Genomic DNA, 13,616 nt, shown 5'->3' on the forward strand with positions numbered 1-13,616 from the left:
GGACTGCAGTGGCTCACAGAGGAGGAAGGAGGCCCGAGGGGACAAGCAGAGGCCTAAAGGCCAGAAGAAAACAGTCTGCAAGGGGAAGTTATGGGAATAAATACTTTTTAAACTTCTCTTATAAATATGCATTAGAACATCCGATAACACAAGCCAAGGGCTGTAAAATTAAGGTTAAATCAAGACTGAATTTCCTGCACGGACCAGCAGGAAAGCCAGTTACCTAAAAGAGCCTAATCCCCAAATCTGCTGAAGGTGCAGGGCGGCCTCAGTCCCGGGGCATCTTGAACTGGTCCTTCTCCCTGCGCACGGCCTGCATGGTGGTCACCGGGTCCGTCTTGCCCGCGTGCTGCTGCACCGTCTTCTCCCTGCGGAGGCCAGCACCGGGCTGCAGGCTGTGCCGAGCCACGCCCACCCGAGGAGCCAGGGCCACTGCAGAGGAAGGCGACTCGTGCTGGCCGAGCCCAGCCCTAAGAGGACACGGAGGGCGGGGAGGCGGCAGCCACTCCCCTTCTGACAGGTTCTGAACTCCAGGGTCCAGAAGGACTCACACCCCGGCCAAGGTGCCAGGAAAGGCCGGACCCCCCTCAAGAAGAGTGCTCGGGCTCTGCGGCTGCACCTGCGACAGCTCCTCAAGGCAGCCTCAGCCATCTGGGGTCTCGGACGTACCGGCTGTGTGTGCAGCAGTGGGACTGCCAGAGGGGAGGGGCCCGCGCCCACCACCTGCCCTGGGCCTCACCTCACTCTCATGAAGGGGTTGTAGGTAAACTCCTCTGCCAGGGTGGATGGCACTGTGGGCTCCCCGATGCTGTACTTCTCCTGCAAGAGAAACGCGCCACTTTATCACGGGAACTTCACAGGATGGCAGACCAGGCACGGAGGCTCACGTCTGTGATACCAGCACTTTGGGAGGCTAAGGCAGATGGATCACTTGAGCCCTGGAGTTTGAGACCAGCCTGGACAACATGGCGAGACCCTGTGTCTACTAAAAATACAAAAAACCAGCCAGGCATGGTGGCAGGCACCTGTGGTCCCAGCTACTCAGGGGGCTGAGGTGGGAGGATCGCTTGGGCACAGGTCGAGGCTACAGTGAGCCAAGACTGTGCTACTGCCCTCCAGCCTGGGTGACAGCGACATCACGTCTCAAAAAAGATGCTTCAGAACACCTCCTGGTAACCTTAGGACACTGCCTGACTGACAAGGCTGAGAAGGCAAGGTGAGCAGAGCCCGGCGGGTGTGCGCGTGTGGAAGAGGGAAGAGAAGCCAGCGTCCGGGATGAGCCACACATCCGCCTTCCCGCACCGGCCTGGAGAGGACGACAGGGACGGAGCTTCCTTTTCATTCACGTGGTTTACATTTCACGTTATGGAGGTAACAGCAATGCAGGAGACACAGAAAAGAAACCGCCACAGCTGCACCCTCACAGCAAGCACGGGGAGGAGGGGCACAGGGACGAGCAGCAGGGGAGGCCACCCAAGCCCCTGCAGGCACGCAGCTGGTCACCTCCTCTCGAGATGGAGATGGTCTCCCTTCTGACCAGCACTGACCAGGGCAGAGGGGGTGGGGGCGGGGGGAGGAGAATGCAAACCCAGCCACGGGGCCAACAGTTAGCAGGAAAACACAGGGCGGCAACAGCGGGGTCTCCACGCAGCCCCGGCCCTTCTACCGCAGCCGCACCAGGAGGGCCTCAGGGCAGAGCTCTGACAGAAGCTGCTGGTGCCCACGCACACGCTCAAGACCACCGCGCCTCACCCCCGAGGTTCCCCACCCACTATGGGCAGTGGTGTCGGTGAGTGACTCTTCAGCTGGTAGAGCTGCACCAAGCGGGGGTCTGGTAGATGCCAAGATGGTTTCTCACTAATCTGTTCTTCCCTTCTGGTGAAAAGAATCTGAGAATGTTTTAAAATATTCCCTGTGTTCCCACCAACAGTCTCAATCCTAAGAAATCTCCCTCTGCCTCCTACGAGGGAAGCAAAGTTAACACTTCTAAGGAGACCTTTAAAACAGAGGAAGTAGAAATTGTCATAAGCTTTTAGGTTACCTATTAAAACGAGTTTTAATGTTCTAGCTATTTTTCCTACCAAGTACGAAGCATTTAAAGACAAAAATAAGGTCAGTCAGCCGAGCGCAGTGGCTCACGCCTGTAATCCTAACACTTTGGGAGGCCGAGGTGGGTGGATTGCCTGAACTCAGGAGTTCGAGACCAGCCTGGGCAACACGGTGAAACCCCATCTCTACTAAAATACAAAAAATCAGCCGGGTGTGGTGGCGGGCCCCTGTAATCCCAGCTACTCGAGAAGCTGAGGCAGGAGAATCACTTGAACTCAGGAGGTGGAGGCTGCAGCGAGCCGAGACCATGCCACTGCACTCCAGCCTGGGCAGCAGAGCAAGACACTGTCTCCCAAAGAAAGAACGACAGGCTGGGCGCGGTTGCTCACACCTGTAATCCCAGCACTGGGGGAGGCCGAGGCAGGTGGATCACCTGAGGTCAGGAGTTTGAGACCGGCCTGGCCAACATGGTGAAACCCCATCTCTACTAAAAATACAAAAATTAGCCAGACGTGGTGGCACATGTCTGTAATTCCAGCTACTTGGGAGGCTGAGGCAGGAGAATCGCTTGAACCCGGGAGGCGGAGGCTGCAGTAGTGAGCCGAGATCGCACCACTGCACTCCAGCTTGGGTGACAGAGTGAGACTCTGCCTCAAAAAAATAAAAATAAAAAAATAAGGTCAGTCCTTGCGGCACAGCTCAGAAGAGCTCCACCTCGTGTGGGTTCTGGACTCCAGGGTGCAAAAGGAGTTGAAAACTCTCAACGTCCCTCCTATTGGGATTGGTAAAATGATTTATGGGTGACACCCACGCAATAGTATATTTTACACCTATCAAAAAGAATGAGGCCGGGCATGGTGGCACATGCCTGTAATCCCAGCACTTTGGGAGGCCAAGGCAGGAGGATCACTTGAGCCCAGAAGTTCGAGACCAGCCTAGGCAACATGGTGTAAACCCCCTCTCTACCAAAAATACAAAAATTAACCAGGCATGATGGCACAGGCCTGTAGTCCCAGCTACGGGAGGCTGAGGCAGCAGAATCGCCCGAACCCAGGAGGCGGAGGTTGCAGTGAGCCGAGATTGTGCCACTGCACTCCAGCCTGGGCGGCAGAGCAAGACGCCGTCTCTCCCCAACCAAAAAAAAAAAAAGAATGACAGGCCAGGCACAGTGGCTCACGCCTGTAATCCCAGCACTTTGGGAGGCTGAGGCGGGCAGATCACGAAGTCAGGAGTTTGAGATCAGCCTGGCCAACATGGTAAAACCCCATCTCTACTAAAAATATAAAAATTACCCAGGCATGGTGGCACATGCCTGTAGTCCCAGCTACTTGGGAGGCTGAGGCATGAGAATCGCTTGAACCCGGGAGGCGGAGGTTGCAGTGAGCCGAGATCGCGCCATTGCACTCCAGCCTGGGCAGCAAGAGCGAAACGCTGTCTCAAAAAAAAAAAAAAAAAAAAAAAGCACAAATTGTCAAAATCAGGAATAGAAGCAGGAATATCATTACAGATCCAGCAGACATTTGGGGGGTGGGAGTTCATACTAAGTTTTAAAACTATACAAATTCCAAGAAGAAAATACAGGAGAAAATTTTTTGACCTTGGGATAAACAAAGATTTCTTAGATGGGAGACAAAAAAGAATGAAGCATAAAAGAATCTATTGGACTTCATCAAAATTAAAAATGTTTGCTCAAAAGATACTGCTAAGAAAACCAGAGGCCGCAGAATGGGAGGCGCCCTGCAGGAGGCGGCCTCTCACCAGGGACCGGGCTCCAGCACCTCCTTTCAAACGGCTCGCTCCACCGCGTGCCGAAAGACGGGGACCAGCTGGTGCGCCCACGCCTTCCCAGCAGGAAAGCAAACACCACAAGCACCGGGGAAGGGGAGTTTGGCAGTTTCTTTAAAAGTCAAACACACCTCCCGTCCAGCCCGGCCACTCCCTTCTCCTGGGTGTTCACACGGGGCTGCGGCTGGGATGTCCATCCCTCCAAATGCATGCTCAAATCTGATCCCCATTAATGGAGGTGTTTGGATCATGGGGGGAATCCTTTGTGAACGGCTTGGTGCCCTGCTCCAAGTGCGAGTTTTTGCTGTTAGTTCCCACAGGATCTGGTTGTTTAAAAGAACCTTTTGCCTCCCCCACTCTCTCCTTCCTCTGGCCACATGCTTCACACCCACCAGCTCCTTTCCCCTTCTGCCATGAGCAGAAGCAGCCTGAGGCCTCACCAGGTGCAGACGCCCAGGCCATGCTGCTTATATAGCCTGCATAACCATGAGCCACATAAACCTCCTTTTATGAGTCACCCGGCCTCAAGTATTCCTTTATAGCAACACCACACAGACTAAGACACCCAGGAAGTTAATATGCATCCACTGTATTTCTAACTAGTATCAACAAATAATCATGACCAGAAGTGCTTAGGGACCCATTTAGTAACACGTGCAAGACCTTGAACACGCACATTTCAAAACACTGCTGAGCAAAAGCTAAAGACACTCATAGATGGAAAGCTCACAGAAACACTCAATGTTAGGATCGCAATTCTCGCCACATCAGTTATCACAACAGTCCCAATCAGCAGCCAGGCTAGCTTTTCTCATAGAAGTTCACGAGACGATTCTGAAAACGGAAATGCAACAGGCTTAAAACAACTAAAACCATTCTGAAAAAGAACACTGGAGGATTCACACATACCAGTGCCAAGACTCAGCACAGAGCTACAGTCATCAAGGTGCTGTCCTCGGACACCGTGGCAAGTCATAGAGACCAACGAAACAGAGCAGAGACCAGAAGCAGACTCGGGCATAGAGGGCCCATTCTTTTCAGAAAGGTGCCAAGGCAATCCAGGGAGGAAAGGACAGTCCTTCGACAGACAGCACTGAACACGTCGGGGTCACACTGCGAGAGGGTGAACCTCTACCCTCACCTCGCACCACACACAAACACCATCTTGAAAGGGAACACTGTAAATTGTTTGTAAATATAAAAGCTAAGACTTTAAAACTTCTAGGAAGAAACACAGGAGAAAGTCTTTGTGAGCTAGGGGTATGCAAAGATATCTTAGAAAGGGCACAAGAAACATAAAAGAAAAATTGAGTAGGCCGGGCGCAGTGGCTCACATCTGTAATCCCAGCACTTTTGGAGCCCAAGGTGGGCGGATCACCTGAGGTCAGGAGTTCGAGTCCAGCCTGATCAACATGGAGAAACCCCATCTCTACTAAAAATACAAAATTAACCGGGTGTGGTGGTACACGCCTGTAATCCCAGCTACTCGGGAGGCTGAGGCAGGAGAATCGCTTGAACCCAGGAGGTGGATGTTGCAGTGAGCTGAGATCGCGCCGCTGCACTCCAGCCTGGGCAACAACAGTGAAACTCCGTCTCAAAAAAAAAAAAAAAGAAACAAAAAATAAGTAAATGGAACTTCACCAAAACTATAAACTATTTTCCAAAAGACAATGTTAAGAAAATGAAAAGGCAAGCCATGAGCTGGGAGAGAAAAACAACTTTTAAATATATATCTCAGCCGGGCGCGGTGGCTCACGCCTGTAATCCCAGCACTTTGGGAGGCCGAGGCGGGTGGATCACGAGGTCAGGAGATCGAGACCTTCCTGGCTAACACGGTGAAACCCATCTCTACTAAAAATACAAAAAATTAGCTGGGCGTGGTGGCGGGCACCTGTAGTCCCAGCTACTCAGGAGGCTGAGGCAGGAGAATGGCGTGAACCCGGGAGGTAGAGCTTGCAGTGAGATGAGATCGCACCACTGCACTCCAGCCTGGGCGACAGAGCAAGACTTTGTCTCAAAAAACAAACAAACAAATAAATAAATAAATACACACACACACATACACACATCTATATATATCTCACAAAGACTTGTTTCCAGATGATATAAGGAACTCTTACAAGAGCAGCCCAACAGGCCAAACCCAATATTTAAAATGGACAAAAGATTGAACATAAACTTCATGAGAAGGCATCCAAAGGCCGACACACATGAAAAGATGGTCAACCCCACTAGTCATGGGGAAATGCACATTTTAAAGGCAGTGAGACGCCACCACAGGCAAGTCAGAATGGCAAAAATTGGAGAGACCGACAACACCAAGCAGTGCTGGCACACCATGGAGGCCCCGGAACTCAAGCATTGGTGGGGGACTGTAGAACAGTACAACCATTTTTGGAAAACGGTTCACACCTTTAACTACACAACACAGCAATTCCACTCTTAGGTAGTATCCAAGAGCAATAAAAACATGTCCACAAAAGACTTGTACACAAATGTCCATAGCAGCTTTATTCAAATAGCAAAAAACTGGAAACAGACAAATGCATAAACAAATTGTAGCATTTCCACACAATGGGCTACTCAGAAGCAAAGAGCGTGGCTGACCCTCACCAACATCAGCGGGGCCGAGAATGCCACAGAGATGACGGAGCAATGAGATTCTGTTCATGGGAAACTAGAAAGTGACCTGAGGTCACAGCAGAGCAACAGCTGGCGGGGACGCCACATGGGAGGGACACAGGAGCCTTTGGGGTAGTGGAAAGTTCCACATCTGGACTGTGGAGGGGATTACACAAGTGCAAACATCATCAACATTCCTCAAACTGCAATCTGTCCACTCAAGACAGACACACGGGCCAGGTGACGTGGCTCACGCCTGTAACCTCAGCACTCTGGGAGGCCAAGGCAGGCGGATTACCTGAAGTCAGGAGTTCACGACGAGCCTGGCCAACATGGCAAAACCCCATCTCTACTAAAAGTAGAAAAATTAGCTGGGCGTGTTGGCTGGCGCCTGTAATCCCAGCTACTCAAGAGGCTGAGGCAGGGAGAATTTTTTTTTTTTTTTTTTTTTGAGACGGAGTCTCGCTCTGTCACCAGGCTGGAGTGCAGTGGAGCGATCTTGGCTCACTGCAACCTCTGCCTCCTGGGTTCAAGCGATTCTCCTGCCTCAGCCTCCTGAGTAGCTGGGATAACAGGCGTGAGCCACCACGCCCGGCCAGCAGGGAGAATTTCTTGAACCCGGGAGGTGGTGGTTGCAGTGAGCCGAGATTACGCCACTGTACTCCAGCCTGGGCGACAGAAGGAGAGTCCGTCTCAAAAAAAAATTAAAAAAAAAAAAAAAGATGAGTATTTATGATTCATCTGATTTAGAGCATGAATTTGTATGAGTAAATATTGTAAAATAATGTTAACCTCTACTCTAAGAAATTGAAAAAGATGCTCAAAAAAACAGGTGATTTATTTAAAACAACCCTGTCAGAGGCAGCGACTCTCACTCCACTCAGCAGAGGGAGCCCACGCCTGAGACCACCCAGGCGTGCGTGCTTGTGACATCGTTTCCAGTGAATTCGGGGAAACACACCCCCAGAGAACCCCGTCCTGCTCCTGGCAGTCTTTGGCCCAGCTGGCCTGGGCTACGCCATGGAGGCTCACGTGGGGCCACCGTGGAGGAGATAAGAGTCCTTTGGACACAGAGCCACGTTCTGTGGCCTGGAGAGCCAGCAGAGCCACGTGCTGCCAGCCTGACCCTACTGCTCAGAATGTGGGAACAGGCTGGGCACTTTTTACACACGCAGCATCTGAGGCCTACTCCAGACCCTCCGAGGCAGAGGGATCTCGATAGAACCCCTGGGTTTGCCATGCAGGGCGAGCTGGGCCACACTGGCCTGAATCCCAGGCCTGCTCTCTGGGCTCAGAGTGTGAGTGTCTACCCACTCTGGCGACCCCGCTGTGCACAGCGGCCCTGAGCAGCGCACAGGAAGGCACCGCGCAGTGTCGGCCCCACTCACCTTGGCCCAGGCCAGCTTCTCCCGGATGGCGGCATTGCCGGGCTCCACGTGGCGTGCAAACTTGAGGTTGTTGATGGTGTACTCGTGGCCACAGTAGACTCTCTGAGGAGAGAGGTGACAGGTGAGCTCGGAAGGCTGTTACCACCCGTGAAAGTCCTCAGGGACGGGACCTGGATGCCCCCGGGGGGGTGTCCGGTGAGAGGGTGCCAGGAGGGAGAGCAGCCCCGCCCTGGTTAAGGCCCCCCACACCCTGGCCCGCAGGGAGGCGCTGCCTACTGTGTCCGGGGGGAGCCGGCCCAAGACCTCCAGCAGAGCTTTACACATCTCATCCGCAGTCCCTTCATAGAACTTCCCGCAGCCAGCCACAAACAAGGTGTCACCTGGAAACAAGGACAGCCACGAGGTGGGGGCCACTCGAGGCTGGTGGCTAGGACTCAGGAGGGGGCCAGGAGCAGGGTGACACTCACCGGCAAGGCCCAGGCCCCGAACCCTGGCTGCCCTCCGGCCACGGCTGCCCAGACTCAGCCCCCCTGCATTCCGGCTCCCACATCTCCTTCCAAGTCTCAGCTGACAGTCCAACCACCCAACTGGCCGTGCAGACCCGAAACCCAAGTCACTCCTCCCTCACTGCCCCCAATCCCACCAACTGTGGCTCTGAGACCCTCACAAACCCAGCCCTCTCCCCGAACACGCAGCAGCCCCTCTCAGGCCCATGCCTGGCTCCCATCTTCCCTTGGCCCCAGCCACCAGCGCCACCCTGTGACCAAGGTCTCACCACCCTGGCTGAGCTGAGCGGGACCACCTCTCACCCACGGCGGAAGATGCGGCCCACACCGCTGGGCACCTCAGGCGCACCCAGGCTCCTTCCGGCCTCGGCCTCAGGACGGCATCCCCACCCCATCACTGCCCAGGCCTCTGTCCCCGCTTGCCCTCCTCTTGCTGCTTCGCGGCTGTCCTGGCCTCGCTGACCTCACGTGGCCGTCGGCCCCAGAAACAGGGCAGTCCCCTGAGAGGAGGGTGCCCAGCACCCAGCACAGTGAGGCCGCCCCACTTCTCCTCACCACCTGGGGCAGAGAAGCATGCAGCGGTGCTGGGCACAGGCCAAGGCCAGGAGTCCTCCTGGGCACGAGAGATGGGAATGGATGGTGGGGAGCCTGTTCCCCTGAAGGGCCCTAGACCTCGAGTCTGAGGACCAGCAGGAGGCCATGGAGTCCCCAGAGATAGGGAAGGGCAGACAGAGGCGAACTTGGGGCCTGGGGCTTCTGCTCCACAGGGCTGTCCTTGTGCCAGGCACACAGCCCAGGAGGCACAGGTGAGACCCAGGGACTCAGTGCTCGCTGCCCTGAGAAGAATCCTAAATCTGAGGTCCCCAACTCCATCCCTCCCACACCGGCACCACCCAGGCTCATCCCCCAGCCCTGCGCACTGCAGCCTGAAGGCGCCTTATCCCTCACAGCGAGGCGCCCGTCCCTCCCGCCATGCCCTCCGCCCTCCTCTGGGGCTCCCTGGCCACACCTTCTCCCTGCACCCCTGGTTTGACTCCACCCAGGGGTCCGAGTGTGGCCCTGGGTCACTCCCACCTGGGTTCAAGGCTGGGGCTGCCACCTCCCACCAGGAGGCCTCCCAGCCGTAGGAGGCCCACATCGAGTCACCGGGTGAAACCCCGCACTGTGAGGCCAGTCGGGACAAGGCCACAGTAACAAGCACGGGAGGCAGCCCCCACCACCAGCAGCCTCCACACTGCCTTAGAAGGCCGCAGCCATGAAGGGCCCGGCCTACAGTGAGGCCGTCCCCCGGCCATATGACCTCCACAGGTGGCTCCACAGGTCTGCAACCACCCTGGGAGGCAGGCAGGGCCCCCAGACTAGCACAGGTCCCTGAGTCCACACTACGGCATCAAGGAACACGGCCCCAGGGCTGAGCCACCCCTCGCCCTGCTGGAAGAAACTGACTCCTTTCCCGTGGGACCCGCCCGGACTCCAGCTGTCCAGCAGTCTCCGCCAGCACAGCCCTTGCTGCAAGCGTAACTTCCTTCCAGACCACGATCCAAACCCATCATGGGAGGAATCGGCCAGCCCCACCATGAGGCTCCCCAGCACCCACCCCTGGGCCCCCTCACATCGGTGCAACAGAGAAGGCCACGAAGCTGCCCCATGAGCCTGCCTGGCAGGAGACACAGGGTCTTCACGAAGAACCCCCGCCCCCACCCACACCCGAACACACACCTGTGAACACGGCAGGGGGCTCCGAGCCTCTGGGCTTGCTCACGAAGTAACAAATGTGTCCTGAAGTGTGGCACGGGGTCGCCAGGCACTTGACGTTCAGAGACCCCACCTTCAACAAAGCAGGCGACCGCGTGTGCTCCCAGACACCCTGGAGAGCCATCTCCCAGGGTCACGGCGCGCCGCCTGGGCCCTACTGGGCCTCCTCAGCTCCGAGGGAAATGCCCGTGAAGGTGGGGCAGGTGCTCCCCACCACGGGACTGGGGGACTCGCTCACTCCATGGGTGCGCCCCGAGTGCAGGGCCACCCTGGAACAAGAGCGTGTAAAAAACCAAGGGGCCTGTTTCCTCCTTCAAAACTGGGCCAAATCCACACTCGCCATCTGGCTAGGAAAGACGGCTTTCCTTCCCACACATGGCCTTTTGTTTTCCTGTCCCAATCTGCCCCAATTCTTTACTTCAAAAATGTTCACACCCTCAAAAAGGCTGAAGACCCCCTCGCAGTGCCCTCCCACCTGTGTGCTGTGCTCTGGCACCAAGACCCTGCCCACATGGCCCGCCCCCCAGGGTCTCAGAGCCCTGCTTCACAGCCCCGCACACAGCCGCGTTTTGCACACTCCTCTCCTTGTGCCTAGACAGAGAAGACCATCCACGCTCCCACAGAGGACCACTGAGAGCACTCCCGGGTCACTGGGGTAAGGGAGCAGAGAGAATGCGGGGAGGGACCCCCCCTCCCCCACGCTCCTGGCAGGGCCACGCTGGAGCACCTCCAGGGCTCACTCCTTACCTGCAGTGTGGACAAGTGAGTGATCTTGTGAGTCAGGGCCCCGATACGGTCGTCACCCCCGTACACCTTCAGTCCCGACTGCAGCTTGACCAGTTTCTCATTCCCGCCAGCATGGTCCCTGGGAGTCAAACAGGAGACCTGGGCTGCCTGCTGAGCTGAGGGGGCTGCCTGCTGAGCTGAGGGGGCTGCCTGCTGAGCTGAGGGGCTGCCTGCTGCTCTTAAACCCTAGTCAAACGCAACACTTATTTTGCACTCACAAAGGAAACCGAGGAAGCAAATCACAGACACCTGGATGATCCTGTGGCCAGGGTTCCCAGCGTGGGGGCCTGGGGTTACCACCTGCACGTCTTTACAAAGCACCACCTGGTTCCCACCCCCACATCCTAGGGCAGTGGGTCTGGGGCGTGGCCTGGGGGTGGATTTTTGATTTTTGAAGGCCCCCAGGTGATCCTGATGTGCTGCCCAGTTTGTGGCCCGACACTCTGGCAGGAGATCAAACTGTTCAGCATGGGAATCACCTGGGTGCATCTGGGATGAGCAGCTGGCCCTAGACGCGGTCTGTCTGCAGGGGAGGCCAGCCTGGGCCAGCTCCAGCAGGTGGAGGTGCCTCCTACACGCCCAGGTTTCCCCAAGGGAGCCTGCCTGACCCGCATTTCAGAAAGGGGCGGTTGAAGGGACCCTTCCCGGGTCTCACATGATATCACAGACTCCTTCGTGTGCCTCCCATGAAGACTCCAGCAACCACACCAGAAACCGCCTGCCTTGGCACCACTGGGCCCCAAGATAACAGGGTGGAGTGGTGGCTGCTGCCCTCTGCCCCTCCCACCCTTCAGGAGGGCGCGGCACCACAGGCCTTGGTCTGCCCATCACCACCCACCATCGGTGAGCAAACCCCACCCCGCTGAAGCTAGGGCCTGGCTTAGGACTTCACGTGTCGGCATGAATGTTAGAGGGGCCAGGGAACTAAAAAGCACCACAGTGTTAGAAAGAGACGTCTGCGGCGAGGCCGGGAGAGGCAGGGAGCTGCAGCAAGCTGTGATGCGCCAGGCAGCCACACAGAGGCCACCACCAGGATCCCCAGGAGGAGGCATGGTGGCAGCAGGGGCCTCGCACGACAGGCAGGCCAATGTGCTGAGACAGCAGCTCAGCCACACAGGACAAGGGCCAGGGAGGCTGCAGGCACCGCCCCTCAAGCCCAGGTCCCTGCACGGACACCTCTGATGACCCCGAAGAGGCTCGTGGGGCCCAACTCACAGAGCCTGAGACTCTCCAGGCCTAAGTCCAGCTGCGTGTGAACCATGACGCTTCCATCAAACCCTGGCCAAGCCACCAGCACAGCGCTCCCACCACCAAGAAGAGGACCAAAGGCTTCATTTCACCCCAACACAGAGGCTGGGGAAGCCACAGCTGAGAGGCCCTAGGGCAGTGCCAGACGGGTCCTGGCTCAGAAGAAAGGTGCCGGTTGCCCTCGGGCGCTTGCTTGGCAAAAAGAAGTAAGTCTCTCTAGCTTTGAAGAGCCTCAAAAATTTCTAAAAGCCGAACAACGGCCTTGAGCAGGCAATGCCAGCCCTAGAACCCATAGAGGGCATTTTATTCATCCATTTTCAAGGATTTTTAAAAACCCAACCTCTACAGATATGGCTGCTTGTCTTTGTTTTTTTTGAGACGGAGTCTCGCTCTGTCACCCAGGCTGGAGTGCAATGCCACGATCTTGGCTCACGGCAACCTCCGCCTCCCGGGTTCAAATGATTCTCCTGCTTCAGCCTCCCGAGTAGCTGAGATTACAGGCGCCCACCACCACGCCCAGTTAATTTTTGTATTTTCGGGAGAGACTGGGTTTCACTGTGTTGGCCAGGCTGGTCCTGACCTCAAGTGACCCAACTACCTCAGCCTCCCAAAGTGCTGGGATTATAGGCATGAGCCACTGTGCCCGGCTGGCTGCTTGTTTTTTTTTTTTTTTTTTTTTTTTTTTTAAAAAAACAACTCACCTGTAGACTCATTTCCTCCCCAACATTGAGGCCAACGTGCCAGGGCACAAGCCCGCATGGCCCAGGAGAGAGCCGGGGGGTGGGGCCTGAGGGTAAGGCTGTAGCCTTCTCCCCTCACCCTCGGGGCCTCAGAGTCACTGAGCACCAGACTTGCCCCTTGGGGTCTACGGTGAGTCCCGGGTCTTTCTCAGAAGTCTGCTGGGGGCCTGTCCTCACAAAGCAGACAGAGCTGTGGGGGGAGACAGGCCTTGATGTCCCTAAACCCACCGGGGCGAGAAGTGAGCCAGGTCCCACACCCCCAGGTGAGACGCGGCACTTACCAGTGGTGGTGGGTGGTGAGCACTGTGGTCAGTTTCACCCCGTGCTTTCTCGCCGCGTCCACGACCTGCAGTGGCCCCGGGGAAGGACAAAGGCCTGTCACACTCCTAGGCCTGGCTTGCTGGCCTACATGGTAGGGTGCCCAGCAGAACCCAGGACACGCCATGAGGGGCCGCTGATGTGGCCCGTCCTGACCCTGCCGGCTTCCCCTGCTCCAGGAGAGCCAGTGAAAGCACCTTCTCCTTCCTGCTCAGCCTGACACTCTTGCAACCACCTACGACCGCTCCAAGCCCCTCCAGCTCTGAGGGCACCACCCCCAGAGGCAGCATGCAGGGGCAGAAAGCCCCCAAGAAGACTCAAGTGCCCAGGATTGTACTGCACAGCGCTTTCTGTGTCACTGCCTCTCGCCTCCACCCTTCTTGGGGCCCTGTTAACAGAGTGGCCGGAGACTAATTTCC

The 13,616-nt window shown here is 56.3% G+C and overlaps 1 protein-coding gene across 4 annotated transcripts in view; it reads right to left on the bottom strand.

Annotated features, from left to right (window-relative positions):
* Positions 1–88: 88 nt before the first annotated feature.
* Positions 89–13,616, bottom strand: part of LOC100992459 (hydroxyacylglutathione hydrolase, mitochondrial) — a 47,160-nt gene continuing 33,632 nt past the window's right edge. For all 4 annotated transcript variants that reach the window (XM_063598260.1, XM_034941020.3, XM_034941019.3 and 1 more), the window contains 7 exons: positions 13,161–13,225; positions 10,853–10,970; positions 10,070–10,178; positions 8,121–8,224; positions 7,845–7,946; positions 740–819; positions 89–368 (listed from right to left, as the gene is read on the bottom strand). In XM_063598260.1, coding sequence (XP_063454330.1) covers positions 269–368; positions 740–819; positions 7,845–7,946; positions 8,121–8,224; positions 10,070–10,178; positions 10,853–10,970; positions 13,161–13,225 — 678 coding nt within the window. In that variant the 3' untranslated portion in view covers positions 89–268. The remainder of the gene's footprint in view (positions 369–739; positions 820–7,844; positions 7,947–8,120; positions 8,225–10,069; positions 10,179–10,852; positions 10,971–13,160; positions 13,226–13,616) is intronic.

The sequence above is a fragment of the Pan paniscus genome, chromosome 18, assembly GCF_029289425.2.
Source record: "Pan paniscus chromosome 18, NHGRI_mPanPan1-v2.0_pri, whole genome shotgun sequence".
Lineage (NCBI taxonomy): Eukaryota > Metazoa > Chordata > Mammalia > Primates > Hominidae > Pan > Pan paniscus.